Genomic DNA, 20,091 nt, shown 5'->3' on the forward strand with positions numbered 1-20,091 from the left:
CTGCCTCCTCGTTCTCTCTTCCCTGATAATAGCCAACTGGTCAGGAAAAAAAGAGCTGCTCTTCCCGAGTCCCTTGCCCAGGAGCAGGGCCGTGAGCCTGAAACCTGTCTCTAAGATACGGAACGTCCACCCCGGGAGCAAAGCGGCTCCCCTCACCCCGTGTAATTAATTCTCCACGCTGGAGCCATTCCCTGCTGCAGGCTCCCACTGCCTTCCCCTCCACCCACCTCTGGCCCTCAGCGGGCACAGTCGAGACCAGGTTGACGCTGACAGGCGATTATGCAGACCCATGAATTCATAATTCAAAATAAACCCATCAAAACATTCGTTCTTACTTTTAACCCCGTTGATCCCCAAGTGGAAACGTTAAGACACAAGAGATAAATATGGCAGACAAAAGTGTTCCCACAGCCTTTAGCCCCTTAAACATTCTAATCCCATTGAGGATATTTATGCCTGGCCAAACTCTGCCGCTGGGGGCTGGGCTCCCGCCGGCTGCCCCCTGGCAGCGAAGGCCGGCTTTGTAGAGACCAGCTGCCTGTTGCTATGGCGATTTGGTTACGGAAGGGCTGCGCGGGGCACCTAACTCGAGCTCTTTTTAACCAAACCACATGCTTATTAAAAGAAAGGAGAAAGTTTCCATTAAAAAATCTGGGCTGATTACATTTGGAAACTTAATAACATGTCTTGACTCAAATAACTCCCACTGAACTGAACCCCAGCGGGACTTAAGAGTTCACCCAGGGAACAAATATTACTGATGAAACTTGGCATCTTAACCCCGTTTAACATTTTAATTAAGAAGGGAAAATTCGGTGTCACTTGCTTTTCTTCGGTTTCCAGGAGCGGCAGGGGACAGGCTTGAGAATTCCTCTAAGAGTGCGGCGGTGGCGGAAAGAAATACATTAGCTAATTAGGGATGATGCAAAACATCTATATACAAGACATATACGCTGCTTTTTTGTTTTATTGGCCAGCGTTTCTACTGCCCCGCTCTTTCCAGACGGGATCCCTCAGAAGAGGATGCAATAGCATACCTTCTTCCTCTTCCTTAAAAAACAAAACAGAACAAACAAACAAACAAAAAAAAACGGTTACTTGAGAACTAAATAATTGTTGCTTGAGTCTTTTACTCTACACAGCTAGAGAAAGGCGAGGATACAGGCACACGCTGTACAGCCCTGTTTTTGGGAAATGCCCAGAATTTCGCTTTAGAAATTTAATGTTAGAAAAAACTTTTCCCCAAACCCTCGTTTCATAACCATCAAAAACTCATCATCTTTATTAGCATCTCCTTTTTTTTCTTGCCAGGCGGGCACCCTGGGGAAAGTTTCTTAGGATGGCCCGGGTTACCCTGAAAATATTATTGTCACTGATTTGCAAATGAGCTTGTGAAAGGGAGTTTAAAACAGCACCCAGGCCGCGGGCTTCGGGTCAGGCAGTCCTGCCCACGCGCGCTCGGCTGGGCTACCGGTTTGGCCAAAAGCCGAAATAAGAAAAAGTAGTCCAGTTGGTTTCTCCAGAGGATGCGCAGAGATTTTCAGTATCTTTCCAAACTCAAAAAGGAGCTGGCGGAGACCTTTTCTTCGTTTTATTTTGCTTGGCTTTGGAACACTCAATCAACTCTCGCCGGGAGTTTTTTGTTAATTTTCAGCCCGCTCCTTCTTTTGACATCGCTTAATCTTCACCGCAGCTCTGTGCTGCCCAGAGCTCACGTCCTGGGAACGCTCCCTGCCCGGCTCGTCCTGCGGTCTCCCGCGGGCCCCCAGGGAAAGCAGCACCCAGCAGCACCCCCCCACACACACTCTCCACCCCACCTCTTGGGGCCCAAAAGGAATGGGGAACAACTGAACTATGTGTTAATTGCGTTAAGGCGCTTTCGCTAATGAAATAGTGGCATTCTCCATAGCAACGGTGATTAAAAGATGCAGAATGGCGGGCCCTCAGGGCCTGTCTGTCTGGGAGGTGACTGCCACTTTACAGAACAATCCGGTGCAGAGAGGAGTTTATTGTGCACATTCTGCCCGAGCTGACTGCTCAGGTCACACTCCCCAAAGCCGCTTTCAGGCCGATGTGGGGGAGGGAGCCCGAGGTGTTTGCTGCCTGGATAGCGGGTGGGGGATGAGAACTGGAGCTGGGGCCGGGGAGCTGAGGTCGGCTTCAGCTCCGTTCAGGGGATGGGGAGAAAAAAAAAAACCCCAAAGTTTGCAGCTTGAATGTAAGTTGGCTCTAAAGAAGCCCCATGCTTCATTAAACATCTTTAAAAATGCTCGCTGAGATGCCCAGAGGGGGTAAGGTAAATTCCCTTTCCATTTTTTGTGCATTTTTCTGAAGCACACAGCATTCCTGTTTTATGCACTGTAGGGTGGGTGATTTTTGAAGTTGCGGGGAGCGGGGGTAAACATCATCTGGACTAAAACACTGACGGATTGCAGGATCTCAGACGGGCGGGCGGCTGGGCGGCATCCGTTCGTCTGCCTGTCTGTCTTCCTTTCCAGGCCCGCCCCTTTTCTCCTCTCTTCCCCGCAGGTAAATCAAAGGCACAGCAGCTTCGATCCCCACAAACATGCTGAGACCAACCCAAGGTTTGCACAGGGTCCCGCTTCTGACGCACGCACAGGGAAGAGGATGACGACAGCTCCCCGGAGACCGTGAGCCAAAAGTTGCAGGAGGCGCCCCAGGGGTAAAGACACATTGTGGACTATGAGAAGAAACTAAATACCATTGTGATTCAAACATCCAAACTGAAGTCTGGACATGACAGAATCGCATTTAAATGCACCCCGTTTGAGAGCCTCAGCCCTGGAGGCTGGCGGCCTGGGTTGGCTCCGCAGCGCAGGTGTGACCTCAGGTAAGTTACTGAATCTCTTGCGGCCTCCGTTTCTCCCATTGGGAAACAGAGATGAGAATTGTGTAAAGCATTACTTCCTGGCACAAGGTCGATGCTCGAAATTGTCACAAGCATTACTGTTATTTTACAGAGTAAGGCTCCACCATGATCGCTGAGCAGTCCGTGGTCCACGAAGGGCTTCTTCCTCTTACCTTCCCTCTAATCTCCCTCACGACCCTGGGCTATTCTGAGGAGCCCTGGTCGTGCCTAGCTGGAGGGAGATCAAAGCCTCTGCACCAGGCACTGCCAGGTCAAGCAGAAAAGCAGAAAAGGCCAGTTGCTGGGGACAAAATGCACCGAGAAATCCAAACTTCAAAACCCTGCCCTGGGGACCGGAAAAGTTGTGGGCTTCGGGCTGGAGAGGCGAAGAAGGGCCGCAGTCCTGCTGGCCAGGGGCCGACAGGCCAGGGCCTCTCTGCAGAGCTGGACGCGCAGAGCAGGGCAGCCTACCCAGGCCCCAGCAGACAAAGAAAGCCTCTCAGGGATGCTCGCTTCTATTTTTATTAAGAAAACGTAAAAGATAACGTACTTAAAAGGCCTCGAAGTGCTTACATTTCTCTAGGAAATGAAGTGCTATTTATACTGGCATAAAGTATAATTATTCACACTTTTAAAAGTGTTTGAAGAAAACTGGATGAGGGCCACACATCTAAATATTTATAATGCCAAGAAATCTGTGTGCTACTGTGATTTGTTTTCTACTTAGAAAAATAACTCATTTTTATATTATTATGCTAGAATACTATTACTCAGACTTTCTAATCCTCAGGGAAAACTCCAAAATGGAAACAAAAGCTAATATACACATTACTTCAGGCAAAGAGGCTTCTAATTACACTTCGTATGCTGGCCTACTTCTGGGTATTTAATATGAATATGCAACAGCCTCCAAAGATATTTACCCAAATAGCTGGAGGAGCAGCAGAGACAGAAAGAGGAAGAGGACATCTGTTGCCAGACCAGGCCATCCTGACGGCAGACGGTCCCTCCTGTGCGGTCATCTGTACCCGTAAAGTGTGCTACTTGAGTGTGCTCCAAGGACCAGCAGCATCTCCTTCACCTGGGAGTTGGTTGGAGATTCAAAATTTCAACACCCCCGCCCACCCACCCACCCATCCATGTCCGCTGAGCCAGAATCTTCACTTTAACAAGATCCCTAGCTGGGGCTCGGGGAATTAATGGTCCACACAGGGTTTGCACATAGCAGAGTGACAAGGCTCACAGTCACCCAGTTACTGACTATATTTCCCAGCCTCCTTTGTGGCTGGGTGTGGCCATATGACTAAATTATGGCCATTGGCAGGCGATCAGAAGTGATGTGTACAACTCCCAGGGGCTGACCTTAAAGGGCAGGAGGCTGCCTCCTCCCTTGCCCCGTCCCCTTTCGGGCCAGCTGGATATGAGCATCACGGCAAGAGATGGAGCCATCGTCTTAGATCACAAAATGGCATCACCATGCTGAGGACGGCAGCACAAAGCAGAGGCCTAGATACCCGATAGTCATGCAATTTATCACACCAGCGTCACCTCCCATCACTGCAATACAGCTTTATTTCTGTATCTTTTATGATACCACCTTCTAGTTGTAATCTCTATATGTGTTATTTCTCATTAAAGACTATGAGCTTTTTGGAGACAGACAAAATCTTATTGACTTTTATACTCTTTACATCATCTAGTTCTATGTCTTGCCTATAACAGGTCCACGAAACGCTCAGCTGAACGAATGAGCAAACAGAGGAATGAATGAATGAATGATTTATTATCAAGAAGTACCTGCCGACCTCCCACTGGCCAAAGATGGTACTCTAGGAGTTTCAATAAGGATAATAATTGCAATGGAATTAAAACTCATTGAATATGTTCAAATATGTCAAATACGTTTAAAGCCATGAGACCTTTATATATTACACACACAATCCTAATTGATCACCTTCAGAGAATAAGAAACAAAATCATCATCATGAAAACTGGTAAATAAAAGGGAAAAAACCCAAACACTTATCATTCACCATAAGAGTAACCAAGTAGTAGATGAAGAGAAGAATTTCCTCATAATGTTATTCTAGTAAATAAATAAATGATAGAATATCACCACTGTGCACACCTTCCGCTGATGAAGTAGCGGACCCAGGCACAGAGCATGAAAGGCTGCTAACAGCGCAGGAGCGGAAACAGGAAGACTTTATATGCCTCCTGGGGTTGCGCCGGAGTCTCACGAGGCTCCTGGATCCAGCTGCCAGGATGCAGGATCGCGGGGCACAGAGGGACAGGTTGTACTACACGTGTGCAGCTGGCGAAAACCCTGACTTCAGGAAACTACCGACTGTCAAACGAGTCATGTTCTTCAATTGTTAAGAAAAAGAATGAATGAATGAACGTAGGAGGAAATCTGTAGATTAAAGGAAGTAATGGGAAGGTATTCTAAACTACGGCATGAGAAGGCAAGGAAGTGAGTACCGTAAAAGTGGAAATAGTAGTTATTCTTGGGGGAGGAAGAGGCTCGTGACTGGGACAGGAAACAGGAAGGGCTAGGGTCACTGGTAAAGTTCTATGTCTTGGTCTGCGAGGGATTTATGGAAGTGTTTACTTTATTACAGGTTATTGAGCTATGTTTTTAAAAGGTGTACTCGTAAGTGACTTCCCATTCATGGGGATCATGCTGAGGTGTCATGATCGTCACTCCATGGCTGTGCAGCCTATGGAAAGGACACCAAATTGGCCATGTTCTCTTGGCAAATCTCAAACCAGAAGAAAGAAGGAAGTTTAAGGTCTGGACAGAGCCAGCCCAGCCCTATAATTTTACAGATGGGAACACTTGGGTTCAGAACTCCTAAGTTACACATCACCCATATCCTGTATTTCCTGTCTGACCCAGGCTCTCTTCTCCCTGTTGTCCATCGTGCTTGGCCATATTGTCTCTGTCTTACCATAAGAATTAAAATATTAAAATCATCTTGGTTTTCCTGCTTCTTTCTTCACTCAACTCTGCCAGGATACTTATTCGTGATCAAAGAACCCGATTCGATATCAGTTTAAGATAATGTTCATTTACCTTTACTGACTTCTTACTACATAAGGACCTAATCGTCTTTGAAAAAGAGCTGAAATAAAAAATAATGTATGTATGTGGTGAAAGGTCCAAACAGTGAAAAAAGAGAAAAAAATATATAAGATGAAAATTAAAGCTTGTTTCCAGTTTCTCCACTCTCAAATCATAACTATTACTGCTCCATGTGCACCTCCAGAAAACAATTTATGCAAATGCAGCATATATACGTGTAGTCCTTAGAATTGTTTTTACAAAATTACACACTGTCTACAGACTGGCCTTTACTTTGCATTTTTCATGGAATGTATTTTGAGAAAATTTCTATTTTAGCACATATAGCTCACCTCATTCTTTTTAATAGTTGACTAATATTCCATTATACAGCTGCTCCATAATTTATTTAACCAGCTTTTTATTGATACTCATTTAGATTCTTGCAATTTTGTGCAACCACAAACGTGCTGAAGGGAACATCCTAGCACAGATTGTTTTATAATTTTGCACGTATGTGTATAGGGTAGATTTCTTAGCAAAGGAATTGTGGTTAGAAGAATATGTGCATTTTGGCTTTTGAGAGATTATCGCCAAAATACTCTCCACATTTTTGCAATGTTTTTTGCTCCTAGCGATAATCTAGTGCCCATTCTCCAAATCATTCATAACAGTGATTATCACATGGTTACATTTTTGACAATCTAATAGTGAAAAATTGTACATCACTGATGGTTTGATTTGTATTTCTTCAATTGTGAGAGTGAAGCTGCTTATCATTTCATGTGCTTATTGGTAACTATTTTTTTTTTCTGCGAATTACATGTTCAAATCCTTTGTACATTGTTTTTCTATCAGGCTCACATTTTTATTTAAAGGAATCAGAAACACAGAACACTGACTCAGTTGCCTACAGAGATATCGTCCTTTCTTATTATTACCGAAGGATTAACCTCATATGGCATAGCGTTAACTTCTGTACTTTGTGATTTGGTTACTCTGAAATGCTTACTGTCATACAGTGTGGTCAGGTAACATAAGAGAGAACTAGTCATTACACTTTATCAGTTTTCAGAATAATTTCTGACATCTTGTTAGCCATAAAATTTAATCTCTTTCCTAATACAATAATTTTGTCATTATGCATGTTTAGTTAAGCTCGGCCCCTCCCAAATGTAGCAGAAGGTGATCGTATGAGCACTTTCTACTGCTTCGCACATTCATTAAAAATATATCATAAACACACCACACCCTCTGAGACCCTAGTTCCCTATCCATAAAAGGAGGGGATTGAACTCAATGTCCCCAAAACTGCAGTTCCTGTAAGCCTAACCTCCTATGAAGCCATGCCTGCAACCAGAGCTCAAACACAATTAGTTTAGGCCCAAAATGAAGCCCAGCTTCATGGAAGGAGGATCATGTTTAACATGATAATCTGACAACAGGTGACCAAAGATTCTTATCATTAGTCTTATGGTGATGGGACATGTAAGAAAGATACTTGACTCCACGTGACCTTCACAGTTTCCAAAACCTTCTTTGCAGCCATAGGCTATAGCCATTCAAACTCCAGAATTATTCCTTTTTTTGCTGAATCCTAAGTGAGATCCTAATTCCCTGTGTGCATGTAATTGCCCCAAATACCAACTGAAAGTCTAAATCACTCAAGCAAGTTCCCACATAGTGTGCTCTTAAACTGAATAACTATATTCAGGAAATATATTGTTGGTGATAGTGTTAGTACTTTTATTCGGAAACTGTTGTGTGTGCTACAGGATAAAGCAAATTCCACTGGGAACTGGAATTTTTCAACATAGTGAAAAGAGATATAGGTAGATGCAAGATTGATCTGGCTAAGTAAAATCTCAAGAGTTCTAAATTTGAATTGAAAATGTCATTATGAAGTCATGATGTAGTTTATTCAGGGAAGGGGGGAGTATTTCCTAAGTCTGTCTTTTATAAAGGCTTAAGATAATCCCTAGCCCATTAGTAATGCGGCTTCTGAGTATCCACTTTGTAGTCTCTAAACACGATTTCTCAGTAAAAGGAACTAGGACTTCTTAGAGAAGTGGCTGGTTCCAGGAGTGAACAGAAATTTGCAAGAGGAGCTTGGAACAACTCGCCAAAGGCAAAGAAGCTATCGAGGTCTCCTATCATGGGATCCTGTGAAAAGGCCACAGCAGTAAACTTGAAAAGGCTCCCATTGCCCAAAGGTAGGATAATTGAGCAATCAATTTAGGGTAATAACTGCAATGGATTAAAACTCATCAACTCTCGTTTAAATCCATGAGTTCATAAGATATTAAAAAAAAAAACTAATTGGTTACCTTTGGAATATGCTATGAGACCATATGAGAGAGAGAGAGAGAGAGAGAGAAAGTGAGAGAGAGAGATTGGAGGAGGCGGAAGGCAAAATAATAACTGAACCTGGGTAAAAGGTATGCAGTGGTTCTTTGTACCATTTTTGCAATTTTTCCATAAGCCTGAAATTACTTTAAAAATACAGGATTTTAAGCCATGACGAGGAATCTGAGAGCCAGGCCAGCGGGCACTAGAACCCAGCACTTCCGCGTGGAAATCCCCGCGTGGAAGTCCGGCACTGCCTGTGAACCACGCGGAGCATGCGAGCCCAGGAGGGGAACGCATCCCGCGCATCCCGCGCATCCCGCGCATCCGGCGCCGAGGGAGCAGGGATCCCTCCTCCGCGAGGGCGGGGCAGCGGGCGTGGGGTGGCATCAAAACCTGGCGCCGTCAGCACTCTCTGAGGCCAGGCCCCTGGGGACTTTCATTACCAAAACAAAATAACAGCCATTGGAACAAAACAAATATTCTGTACAGTTTAATATTTATTTTTATTGGATTTGGTAGGAGCCGTAAGGTCTGGAACAGTGGCCTTTTGGGGAACTTTTTATTTATTAAAATGGTCTGGACACTGGCTCTTATTATTCTTACCCTCCCTTTGAAATGGGAATGGAAAGTCTGATAAATGGGCGGGGGCGGGGGCACAGTCCAGGTCCCCGTAGCTAACTGCTCTCATATGTATCCTTTTGCGCTCCGATACCGAAATGTCCCGTGATTTACCGTCTTGAGATGCCAGGTTCTCAGCTACCTCTGCTGGCTGAAAACGCTGGGCCAAGTAGAACACATGATCTTTGCTCACACCAATAAAGAGAGCAAAGTTTCTGTTGGAAAGCTTTGTCTAGAACCTTATAAATACTGTAAATTTACTACATGAATCTAATTCATCTTTCTTAGAAGAGAGGTGGATTTCTGCCCTCAGAATTTACGTTTTGTTATTCTGCAGGTTCCACACGGTGTTCTAGGGTGACGTCTTCTAAACACCGAAATGCATCTTCATGCAACAACGGCGCAACCGATGACCAGGCTGCTATGTCCTCGTGTAAGCGTAATTTTAAAAAATTTGTTTAAAAATTTCATTGTGGTAAAATACACATCAAATATACCATCTTAACCAATTTCAAGGGTACAGCTCAGTAGCGTCAGGCTTATTCACATTGTCATGCAAATTGGTGTCCGGAACTTTCCTGAAGCTCTGCGCCCGCAAAACGATTCCCCATTGCCCACTTCCCCTAGCTCCTGACAACCACAGCTTACCCTGTCTCCATGGATCTGACTACTCTAGATATATAGGTGGAATCAAACAGCATTTGTCTTTTGGCGACTGGCTTATTTCATTTAGCGCAATGTCCTCAAGTTTCAAGCATGTTGTAGCACGCGTCAGAATTTCCTTCCTTCCTTTTTAAGGCTGAATAATATTCCATTGTGTGTATTCACACTTTGTTCATCCATTCATCTGTGGACGGACACCTGGGCTGCCCTCACCACCCCCCCCCCCATTGAGAAAAATGCTGCCATGAACACGGGCGTACGAATCTCTCTCTTTGAGACCGCACTTTCGATTCCTTCGGATATATGCCCAGAAGTATAATTGATGAACGATACGGTAATTCTGCTCTTAAGCTTTTGAAGAACCGTCACACCGTTTTGCACAGATGCACCATTTCACATTCCCAGCGATGGTGCACGAGGGGTCTGATCTCTCTACATCCTCCCCAACGCTAGCTACTTTCTCTGTTTTGGTAGTAGCCATCCCAGTGGGTGGGTGTGAGGTTAAAATGTTAAGTTTAGTGCTTAATGGTACAATAAGAGGCTGACTCAGTCAAAGAAATATCAGGAATCGATGAAAAGGTACAGAGGGCATTATCTTATTTTAGGAAGAAATGTCCTTTGCCTGTTATGCACTGGCCGGATCGGAGAGAAAAGACTGGAGCTGCCCGGCCCGGCACGGAGCCCAGTGCGCTAGCTGAGCTGAGAGCTGGCGGCCGGGTGAGCCCGGCCAGTGTCAAGGGAACGGGAGCAGAAAGACGCCAGAATTGCACCGGAAGTGGCATTGATAGGGCTTTTCGAGTGACTCTACGTAGGACAAAAAAGAGCGAGCAGAGTCGGCGGCATCACCAAGGCTGCGAGGCGGACGGCGGCGGGACCGGAAGCCATCCCATCCGCGGGCCCGAGGGAAGGAGCCGGCCGTGGGGCTGCCAGGGGGGAGCTCAGGGATGGCGGAATCGGCAGGCGGAACGGGGAGCAGAGGTGGGCGGATCACAGGTGGCCCCCACGAGTGCGGACGACACCGACGAAGGAGATGAACAGAGCTTTGGGGGCCGGTGCCGGGATAAAGGAATATTTATTCAGCCGTCCCGCAGAGGGTGGCTGCAACTCTTACGCCTTGAGCAGAGCCGCGCGCCGTCCCCCGCGTTGGCCAAAAGTTTCCAGCGAAGGTACGTACGAGGACAGGTGTGAGTCCCGGCTGGCTATGCGTGGCCAGTGCGCGCTGTCGGCTCCCCGGCGGCCACACCCGACACGGGGACTGCCAGCCCTTCGTTTCGCAAGACGAAACCCATGTGCTGGGGCCCCTCTTAGGGAGCAATGCCAGCAGGTCAGCCAGGCAGGGCTCCTCGCTGCGGGCGACAAACGCCCTGCAGCGAAGTGACCGGTCACAGAGGGGAAACGTAGGGGAACGTGAAGTGTATTTGCAACGGCGGAAATCTGCGCCACCTCAGCGGCCTGCGCCACTGCGTCAGCTGATCATGGAACCAGGTGATAACGCCGGTGTTGGCAGGCGAGGCGGTGAGGGAGGAACGGGGTGCGCCGACGTGAGCCCTGAGCACCCTGCCTTCTACGGACCCTCCGACGAGCTTACGTGGCAACCGCAGCAACGTCCCTCGACCTGTCGCACTTAAGGAATGCTTACGAAATGTGCGTGCGTGCGTGCGTGTGTGTTAGCAGATCTATGTGGGCTTGCGTGCAATGCAGGCACATTTAGTTTGCATTGTCCCCGACCCATTCAAGGAGGAGCAAAAGATCTCTTTTTTTTTGCTTCCCCTGGAGATGCGGGTCGGCCCATGCATTTCCCAGGCACGGCATATGGTTTAAGTCGCATGTCTCTTATTAAAGTCCACGGAAGCTGGGGGCGGGGCAGGGGCTGGGGTGTACGGCTCCCTGGGGAAATGGGCCCTAGTGCCAGAGTCAGGAGTGTCTTACTCCGGGCTAGGTCCCTGTAGTCCTTGTGTTGGTGATTGACTAGATTACCCAGCCCCTGAAGACCTTGCCTGTCGATGATACATTTCATGGTAGCACAGAAGGAGACACGGTAAAGCGTGGAGACCACGCCTGTCTCAGTGCGGTAGAGCTAATGGCCCTCGTGGGCAGGGAGACGGAGCAGGGAGAGGCTCGTAACTCCTGACGCCAGCCTCTTCCAAACAGGTTCAGGGACGATTAAGTCCCGGCCTGTAGACAGAAGTTACTTTACACATAAGAAAGGTATACGTAGGGATTTTCCAGTTTTACAAAGGAGAGAAAGAAATCAAAGCCACGATTTAAATTCGACAAATATTTGCTTTCTCTTTATCATTTGAAGCATAAAGCAGTCGCCTTGATTATCAACTTTCTGCACTTCTAATGGAAGAAAAAAAAATGATCTAAAATGCACGTCCATATATAATCAACAGAGAAAAATATGGAGTAACCTTAACGGAGATGCCTATGTTACTCCTGCCAGGTATATGCAGAATCTCAAAATTTCCCTAGTCTTTCCTCATTGTTAGATTTTGGTCCACGCATATAATGGTCCAAGCATGTGACTACTGCAGCGACTGACCCCCATCATGGCGGCTACTGGCCCAGGGGGAGGGACTTGGAGGGCCTGTATCTCTTGCCAGGTGGGAACATGAAGTTGGTGAGGGACACGGCGACTGCCTCTGGGTTTTCTGCGCCTCCTCTAGAGAAAGTGCCCACCCCTCCCTCGCTCCTGGCTGACACTCGGAACTTTCCATTCATTCCACCGGCAAACCTTCCCGGCACTGCAGGGGACGCCGTCAAGCCCACGCAGGCCCCAGCTGCCTCCTTCACCAGAGCGTGGCCCTAGAATGACAGGAAACTGTCTCACCTGTGAGGTGACTGGCCCCCCCCTACCTGAGCCGAGCCCTCGTCCCCAGCCGAGCCCACAGCCTCGCGTGGCCCCTCGCCCTCCTCTGCTTCCTCAGTGCCTCGTTCCTCAGGTAACCACTCACCCGAGGATCTGTGCCTGGCTCTGTGCCTAGGAAACCCCACCTCGGTCAAGCCTGCCCCCCTGCAATACACGCAGTTATTTATGGACATACTAAATACACACACTACTCTCATGAGGCAACGGCAAGCCCCGAGACACACCTAGGGTGAGGTTCGCTGTTAAGGCACGTTAATTATCGTAAAATCTCTGGGTCTTCTTATAGAGCCCATCCCACGAATGAAAGCCACCACGGTCATCTTCTTGCTTGCGTGTGCTTGCACCGTTCACACGTGTGTCTGTGTGTGTGTGTGTGTGTGTGTGCAACTGTTTTCTAAGCCACTTGTCCTTTTGTGAAAGTTCATCTAGTCAAAAGTGTAAATCCACTTACCCTGGGAGCCTCAGAGGCCTCGTGCATGGTGTGTGACCTCTGACAGTCTGCTGTCTCGGCAGAGTGGGGGTGTCAGTGCCCCCCGGTCAGCCTTTACATTAAAAATGAATGAACCTAAATGCTCCCACTTTTCTGGATGCAGATGCGTACGCGCCGTTGTTGTGGGTCCTGGATAAGACCCGAGTCCATCCGCCTTTCCCCCCGTGTGACTCCACTTCAGAACATGTGGTTCTTTCCTTCGACGTGTCTGCTCACGAGTCCTCTGTGCCCATCCTCTTAGGAGGAGCCGACGTTGGAGCAGCGCCCTCGTTAAGGACTGGAACTTGAGGGGTAAAGAGAGCAGGGAGCAGCCTCAAAGGCAGGACGCGCGCGGCCCCATCCCGGGCCCGGGCCCGGGTCCTGCCCTCTGTGCCAGCGCTGAGCTGACTCCTGGGGGCAGGGGGGCTTCCCAGGTGCAAAACCCCCGGGGCGGAGTCCTTAAATCCGCCACCTGGACGCGGGGGAGAGCGAGGCTGGCCTGCCGGCCCCTCGGCCACCTGCGGGGACTTACGCACTCCGCTCCTTCTTCCGATTTTAGCTCGCTCCTTCTGAGGATCTGTCCGAAGGCCATGTCTTTGCTGCACTGCCATCGTCACGGTCATTTGTGTTTTCGTACTTACGATCCAGGAAGCAGCATTTCCGACAGGAAAATGGCATATTACGGAGAAACCAGTGTGGCCCTTGGCAGCAGCTCCTCCGTGGGCTGGGGACGGGCTCTCAAAGCCGATGTTCGTATGAAAACAACCTGTTAGGAATCCTTTAGGAAAACCGGGAAACCACTGATCTCGATGACTTTTAAATCCTTATCTTACAGATTTTTTGTAGCTGTAATTCCGCCGGTCACTGCAGCTGGCCACACAGTGCACTCAGCTGTGACCTCCTGGCTTGTTCCTGCCCCGCCTTCCCCTTATGCTGAGTGTTCCCTAGAGCAGAGCCTTAGGCTTCTCGAATATTCCACCCTAGCCCTCCTCATGAACACAACAAACCAATGTAGCTGATGCTAAGAAATACTCTAGGCCTGTGGATTTTTGCTCTGGGAGTGCTCCGTGCCTGTCCAGGAAGGCGAGAGGCTTTCTGTCCTGTCTGGCAAGGCGACTCCTCGCAGGCCATCTGCCCATCCATCCGGCCACTTTCCCGCCACCGTTCACTGAGGTGAATCCTGGAGCTGCCAGGGAGCACACGCTTGCACCGCCACGTGCCAGCTGTGCGACGCGCCCCCCCCGTGCGACGACCCCCTCCGTGCGACGCCCCCATCCGTGCGACGCCCCCTCCGTGTGACGCCCCCCTCCGTGGGAACCCCCTCTCCGTGCGACGCCCCCTCCGTGCGCCGCCCCCTCCGTGCGACGCCCCCTCCGTGCGACGACCCCCTCCGCGCGACGCCCCCTCCGTGCGAACCCCCCCTCCGTGCGAACCCCCTCTCCGTGCGACGCCCCCCTCGGCCGTCCCTCTGCGGCACCCACGACCGCCTTCCGAGTCCTCTGCGTCCCAGCCGGATCGCACGGAGCTGCCCCTGCCGCACCCCGCCCTGCCGCCCCCCCACGGCCTCCCCCCACGCCTGCAGCGCCCCGCCGCGCCTTTCTGAAACTCGACGGCAGGTCGCAGATCAGCTGTCTCGCGCGACCGCTTCGGGGGTCTTCCATCCGAGGCGAGCGTTTCTCCCTAAAAACCCCCACCGGATTTCGGACCGGCCCGCGCGCCACCCCCCGGTTCTCAGTCCACCCTCCCCGAGAGCAAAGGACGCGGATCCCCGCGGACGCCGCGTGTTCACGCGGTCACAGTTCCAGTCGCGTCCAACACCTTCCTGCCCCGACCACGCTCTCCGCCGCGGCCTGCGCGCCCCCGAGCACACCCGCCTTCCCGTTTGCGCACTTGTACGTCGGTCGCTGTCCTCTCTCCCACTGTCCACCCGACAGCAGGTGACCACGAAGGTGTCCATCGGCCTGGCACAAACGACCACGGAAGTATAACCTCTGCTTCCGGTGCCGTAGGAAACCACGACCCCGAACCTCCCCAGCCCACGCCCGCGCGTCCACCGGTCTCGAATGAACGCCCGAGCGCTGGCGCGGAGGACGCACACGCCACGGGGACGCCCCGGTCGCCGCGTGCTGGAAAGCGACAGACCGGCCTTTTCCTAAGGTTATAAAGAAAAACTCATTGGTGCACGTCAAACTTACAGCTCTCCTTCCTGGGTTATTTCCATCTTCTTCACGTGTTAGGCGCCTGCCAAGGTCCATGTGATCAACCCCCTTTGGGCTGGTGTCTCGGAAATGCTTCTTCAATGTCCCCGCCGAGTGCGTGACACTCGGTCTGAGCGGCAGCCCCAGCCCGGGGGCTCAGACGCCGGGTCTCAGCGTCCACACGGCGCCAGCATGCGCGCCTTCTCGGGGGGCTTCCTCAAAGGGGTCCGGTGTCCGGCTGGCTTTCGGAGAGAAACAGGCACCGGGGCTGTGGGGCTGGCGGTGCCGTGAGGACTGCCGAAGGAAGGGGCAACGTGGCTGCCGCAGACGCAGCGCTCATCAGGAGCCGACGCCTGACCCGGACGCCCTGCACACTCGAACCTGCGGGGCTGGAAGGGGCTGGGTGCCACCGCTGCGGGAAAAGACCAGCGGCGATCAAGGTATGGGCCACGCCGAGACGGAGTTTACGGAGGGAAGAGGTAGGGGGAAAAGGCTGAAGAGGCAGCCGGGACAGGCCAGGCGGGGCAGCTGAGACGTCACTGGTCACTCGGTAGGTGCTGAGCTGCTGTCTCACGCTGGCACCGGGGAGGGACGGAGCGGATGGGGGGTGCGTCGGGGAGAGTAAGCCGGCTGGGGGGCGGGGGTGTCGCCGGGGGCAGACTGGCTTTTGCAATAACCCACGTAAAAGGTACTGAGGGTTGGCACTCGCCCCATGAGGCCGGAAAAAAGGCAGAATAACGCATGAGAGACTGGGCGGCTGTGTCAGGCCTGGGGACTGGGTAGCTGAATCATTAATATAAAATGCCACATACATGCAGTTCCCCACACACACACACACAACTGCCTCTGTTGCGTAAGAATTAATTCAGAGACAACCCAAATCTGAAAATGTCAAAGATACGCGAATTGGGACACGGAATTTATATCAAAAACATCGGCCCGAATGGACCAAAAGAAAGGTTTACCTTTCCACGTGTATTTACTCAGAATTGAAAAAAAAAGAGAGAGAAAGGCAAGGAGGTTTGTTTCTGCCCCCTGGTGGCTTTGGGGAAAATTTCACTGAAAGGGCAGAAAAAGGACAGGGGATCAAAGTCTCCACTTGGCACTCAAGGTCAGCTGAGCAAACACCACTCCAAGTAATAATCAAGACATTTCAGACTTTTCCTGTCACAGCTCAGCCTCTGCCTCAGGTTGGCCAGTGGCTGTCAGGCCACCGCCGGTGGCATCTGCTGAGGGCGCAGGGGGCCCTGCCCACTTCCCAGCCGGCCAGGAGAGCCCGGGCAGAGATGGAGCAGAGAGCTGGCCATGGGCTCTGGGAGCCGCCGCTGGACCGCGGGCTGCGAGCCCAGCGCTTCTGACGACGCCCAGCAAACGGCCCCCCTGGCCTCCGCGCCCCGTTCTGCTGCCCGGGGCTGGGCACACAGCGCCACACGCAGCGGAACTCACTTTTCATCAGGCTGCAGAACCTCAGGACTGATACCTAAATGAATATGTAAATCTTTTTTTTTTTTTTTTTTTTGGTGAAAAGCTACAGATCTATTTCCCAGTCTCATCTTCCACCTCAGCCCCTCCCCGCCCCCACACACACCCCGACTCCAGGCAACGGTCCACGCTCTTACCTAAAAGCACTGCGTTTCCATTCTAAAAGCTGCGCTTTCGATTTCCCGACCCATCAGATAATGCTCTGCTACCCACCGGTGACTCCGTGAAGAGCCAGTTTTAAGATGTGATGCCCCCTCCAGAATTTGCCTTCATGCGGAATGATGCAGGAGGAGGGAGAAGGGGGGGGGCAGATGAAAGGGCCCCGCGACCATCGCTTAGACTGTAGCTGGCCCCGAGGGCCCGCGGCCTGCTGCGGGGGGCCATCAGCCGGCCCAGAAATGCCGCTGGGTTTCCAGATACCCTGTTGTTTAGTTTTGTCTCACACAAAACAAACAGAAATGCGCGTAATTATATCAGACCTCAGAACCCGTTTTATTCCCCCATTATACCATGGAAAGGCTGAATGGCGGCGCCCCTGGAGGGAGGCCCCTATGAATGACTGTTGAGCCACATCCCCTTAGAGCAAGGCAGCCCTTAGGAAGTTCTCGCCCTCCGAAGATCAGAGTCTCGCTTGTGGGCTGGCCGGCTTTTAAAATGGACTCTAATTCCGTGCTCCCACCTCATGACCCTGCTCCGAGACTGTAAACCTGCAGGTAACTGGAATTCACCCGGCAACGGCCTTTTTATGGCTTGAACGAGTCTGAATGGACACATTTAAATGCATTAGACATACCCCTGTATTAGAGTATGCCGAACACACCGCGACTGCTTCCTTGACGACTCGGCACTGTCCCCACCGGTGTCACCTGCGACAGCCCCAAAACTGCCCAGCTGCTGAGCGTTCTATGCCTTGAATTAGCAGAGTTTGCTTTTTGTTTTTTTTTCTTCTTTTAACAGTTTGTTAAAACTTGACTTTCTTTCTGCTGACGCCTGCTTTGGGCCGGAGAAGAGGGGGGTGGCGGGACGCCCCCGACCCCCACCAGAGGGGCCCCACGTGCCCGGGTCACCTCTCCTGAGCGGAAGCTGAAGCCCTCGCCCAAGGTCACGCAATTAGTAAGTGGCCCTGGGACCCGGGGCCCATCCGGCTTGCCCAGAGCCCAGGCTAACGGAAGGGCCAGCAGGCCCCAGCCCACGGCCCGTCTTCCCTCCCGGGGTCCAGGCCGCCCGCACCGCTGTCCAGGGCGCGGTGACGGATGCTGACGAGCCCTCGGCGAGAGCGGGGCCGTGGGGTCCGCCCCGCCACACGCACGTCATCTCCAGTGCGCGTTATCCTTTTGCTTTGGCACCAAAAATCTCTTCGTGCGCCACACGGCCCAAGTGGCTTTCCCACGAGTCGGACATGCGCTTTTCGCGCCTGGACTCGAGCCCATTTTAGCTGCTAAGAGGCCGGCATGTTTCTCCTCTTTTTTTTAAGCCCACTTTTTTGATATTCCACTTACGTTCCAGATGGCGAAGTGGCTAGATAAGCAAACTGCAGATAAGTGAGGCCCACGATTCATCATCACTCACCGATAATGCTGACATCTCACAGTTTCCGTATCTTAACTGAGGCAATAAAGGGGTTCTAGAAATGAATAGCTCGCTTGTTGTAGTAAGTTCAAACAGCTCTCCGGATTTTCCCCCTCTAAACGTGGTTCCTTTATTTCCACGCTTTCCCGACAGAATCTATGGTGACATTGTCAGAAATATTAACTACTTCCAGCATGAACCACCAGGTGCTGTGGACGCAGAACTCGGTCCACGCCGTGGGCCGCGCACTGATGTTTTTCTGGCCTTCTTAATAAAACAGCATATGGAACAGCATTAAGTGAGTCACGTGACTCTAAAGGGCGGGCGACAACCAGGGAGACTGGGGACAGTAGTTCTCAATTTCTGTAGACAGCGTCCCTCCCCCAGTGCAGAGCTCCCAGGGGCCCCTGGACGTCATCAGAGCCCCCTGGGGCTCGGTCTCTCTCTCTCTCCCCCAACCAACTCTGCTCACCGGTGTCTGCGACCAACTTCGGTGACGCAAGGCGAAACTAACGTCTTCCTCGCTGAATCACCGGCCTCTGGAGAACGTGCGTAAGCTCCCCACGTGGAGGGCAGCGACATGCAGTTTGGGCTGGAAGTAGGCTGTACTAGACAAAACAGGTTAACGAAATTACCCTCCAAAATGCAATCAAGGAATAAAAGATCTTTTAAAAGCACAGGTATAAATCGATCGTTCATCTTCCGGACTGACGCCTGAGGTGACCACCAACTTTGTCTGAAACAGTGAGATGCTGTAACGAGGAATTACTTTTCCCGCTTTGCCTTCGCGAAGTCAGGTCACACTGCATATTTCTGGGTAGACTTTCTTTGGGAGACGCATTTAAATCCTTTTATTGCTAAAGATTCAGAAATTTCTGTTGATAAGTGTATTTTTTTTCTATTTGGTGAAAATAAACACGTCACTAGGACTAGAAACCTGAAAGAAAATTCAAGATGCAATGTAAAAATGGAAATCATGGCAGGAATCCCATGTAAATACTTCTGAATTAATCTTTTAGTCATTCCAATTGCTCTTTTAAGAAACCTTTTCTCTGTACATAGTTCAGTTGTCAATCATAACGGCACGGCGGTTATCTCGGGAAAACGACAGCCCCATGGAGATGAGATACCACAAATTCACACGCACACGTAGCTGCACTTAGAGCAGGGATGGATCAAGATGGCACGGTGGAAATTACGAGCAACCCGAAAGTGTCAAAATGCGTTGCCCCAAACGTTGCCATAATCCCACAGTTCTGCCACAGAGAATCCTAAAAAAGTGCTGAACAGCGACACGTTTAAATGTTTTAAAACCACCTCATTGCAGCACGTCCCAACAGAATGTGCTGTTAGTGGCAATGTCCTGTAGCTCCACTGCCCAACGTGGCAGCTCTCATGGGGCGCATCGTGTCCCCCCAAAAGAATACAGGGAGCCCTGACCCCAGGCGTCTGTGAATGTGACGTGACTTGGAATTAGGGTCTCTGCAGATGTGTTAAGCTGAGTTCGTACTGGATTGGAGTGGGCCCTTAAATCCAGTATGACTGGGATCCTTACGAGATGAGAAGATGGCACAGAGCAAGGTACACGCAGAGGGAGAACCTCGGCCACGCGAACACAAAGGCAGAAACCGGGAATGACGCAGCTGCCAGGCAGGAAACCCCGCGGGTTACCGGCCACCGCCAGGAGGACCGGGCAGGGACAGGCTCTGCCCCGGACGCCTCGGCGGGAACATGGCTCTGCCGGTACCTGAATTTCGGACTTTCAGCCTCCAGAACTGAGAGACTAAATTCCTGTCTTCTTAAGCCACCAGGCTGTGGTGATTTCTTACAGCGACCCTAGGAAATTAAAGACAGTGGCCGTGGGCCACGTGGTGGCTACTGAGATTTGACATGCGGCTCGTGAGGCTGAGGAACTGAATTTTAATTTTAAATTTTAAC

General features: G+C 50.7%; 1 protein-coding gene across 1 annotated transcript; it reads right to left on the minus strand.

The window, feature by feature from the left end:
• Positions 1 to 8,318: 8,318 nt before the first annotated feature.
• Positions 8,319 to 14,861, minus strand: LOC107512996. Its single transcript, XM_036223321.1, has 2 exons — positions 14,795 to 14,861; positions 8,319 to 13,727 (listed from the first exon to the last, which is right to left on the minus strand). Exons 1-2 carry the CDS (start codon positions 14,859 to 14,861, stop codon positions 13,138 to 13,140), a joined length of 657 nt encoding a protein of 218 aa, XP_036079214.1. The 3' UTR covers positions 8,319 to 13,137.
• Between the last annotated feature and the right edge of the window lie 5,230 nt (positions 14,862 to 20,091).

This window comes from Rousettus aegyptiacus, unplaced genomic scaffold, assembly GCF_014176215.1.
Source record: "Rousettus aegyptiacus isolate mRouAeg1 unplaced genomic scaffold, mRouAeg1.p scaffold_m13_p_6, whole genome shotgun sequence".
Lineage (NCBI taxonomy): Eukaryota > Metazoa > Chordata > Mammalia > Chiroptera > Pteropodidae > Rousettus > Rousettus aegyptiacus.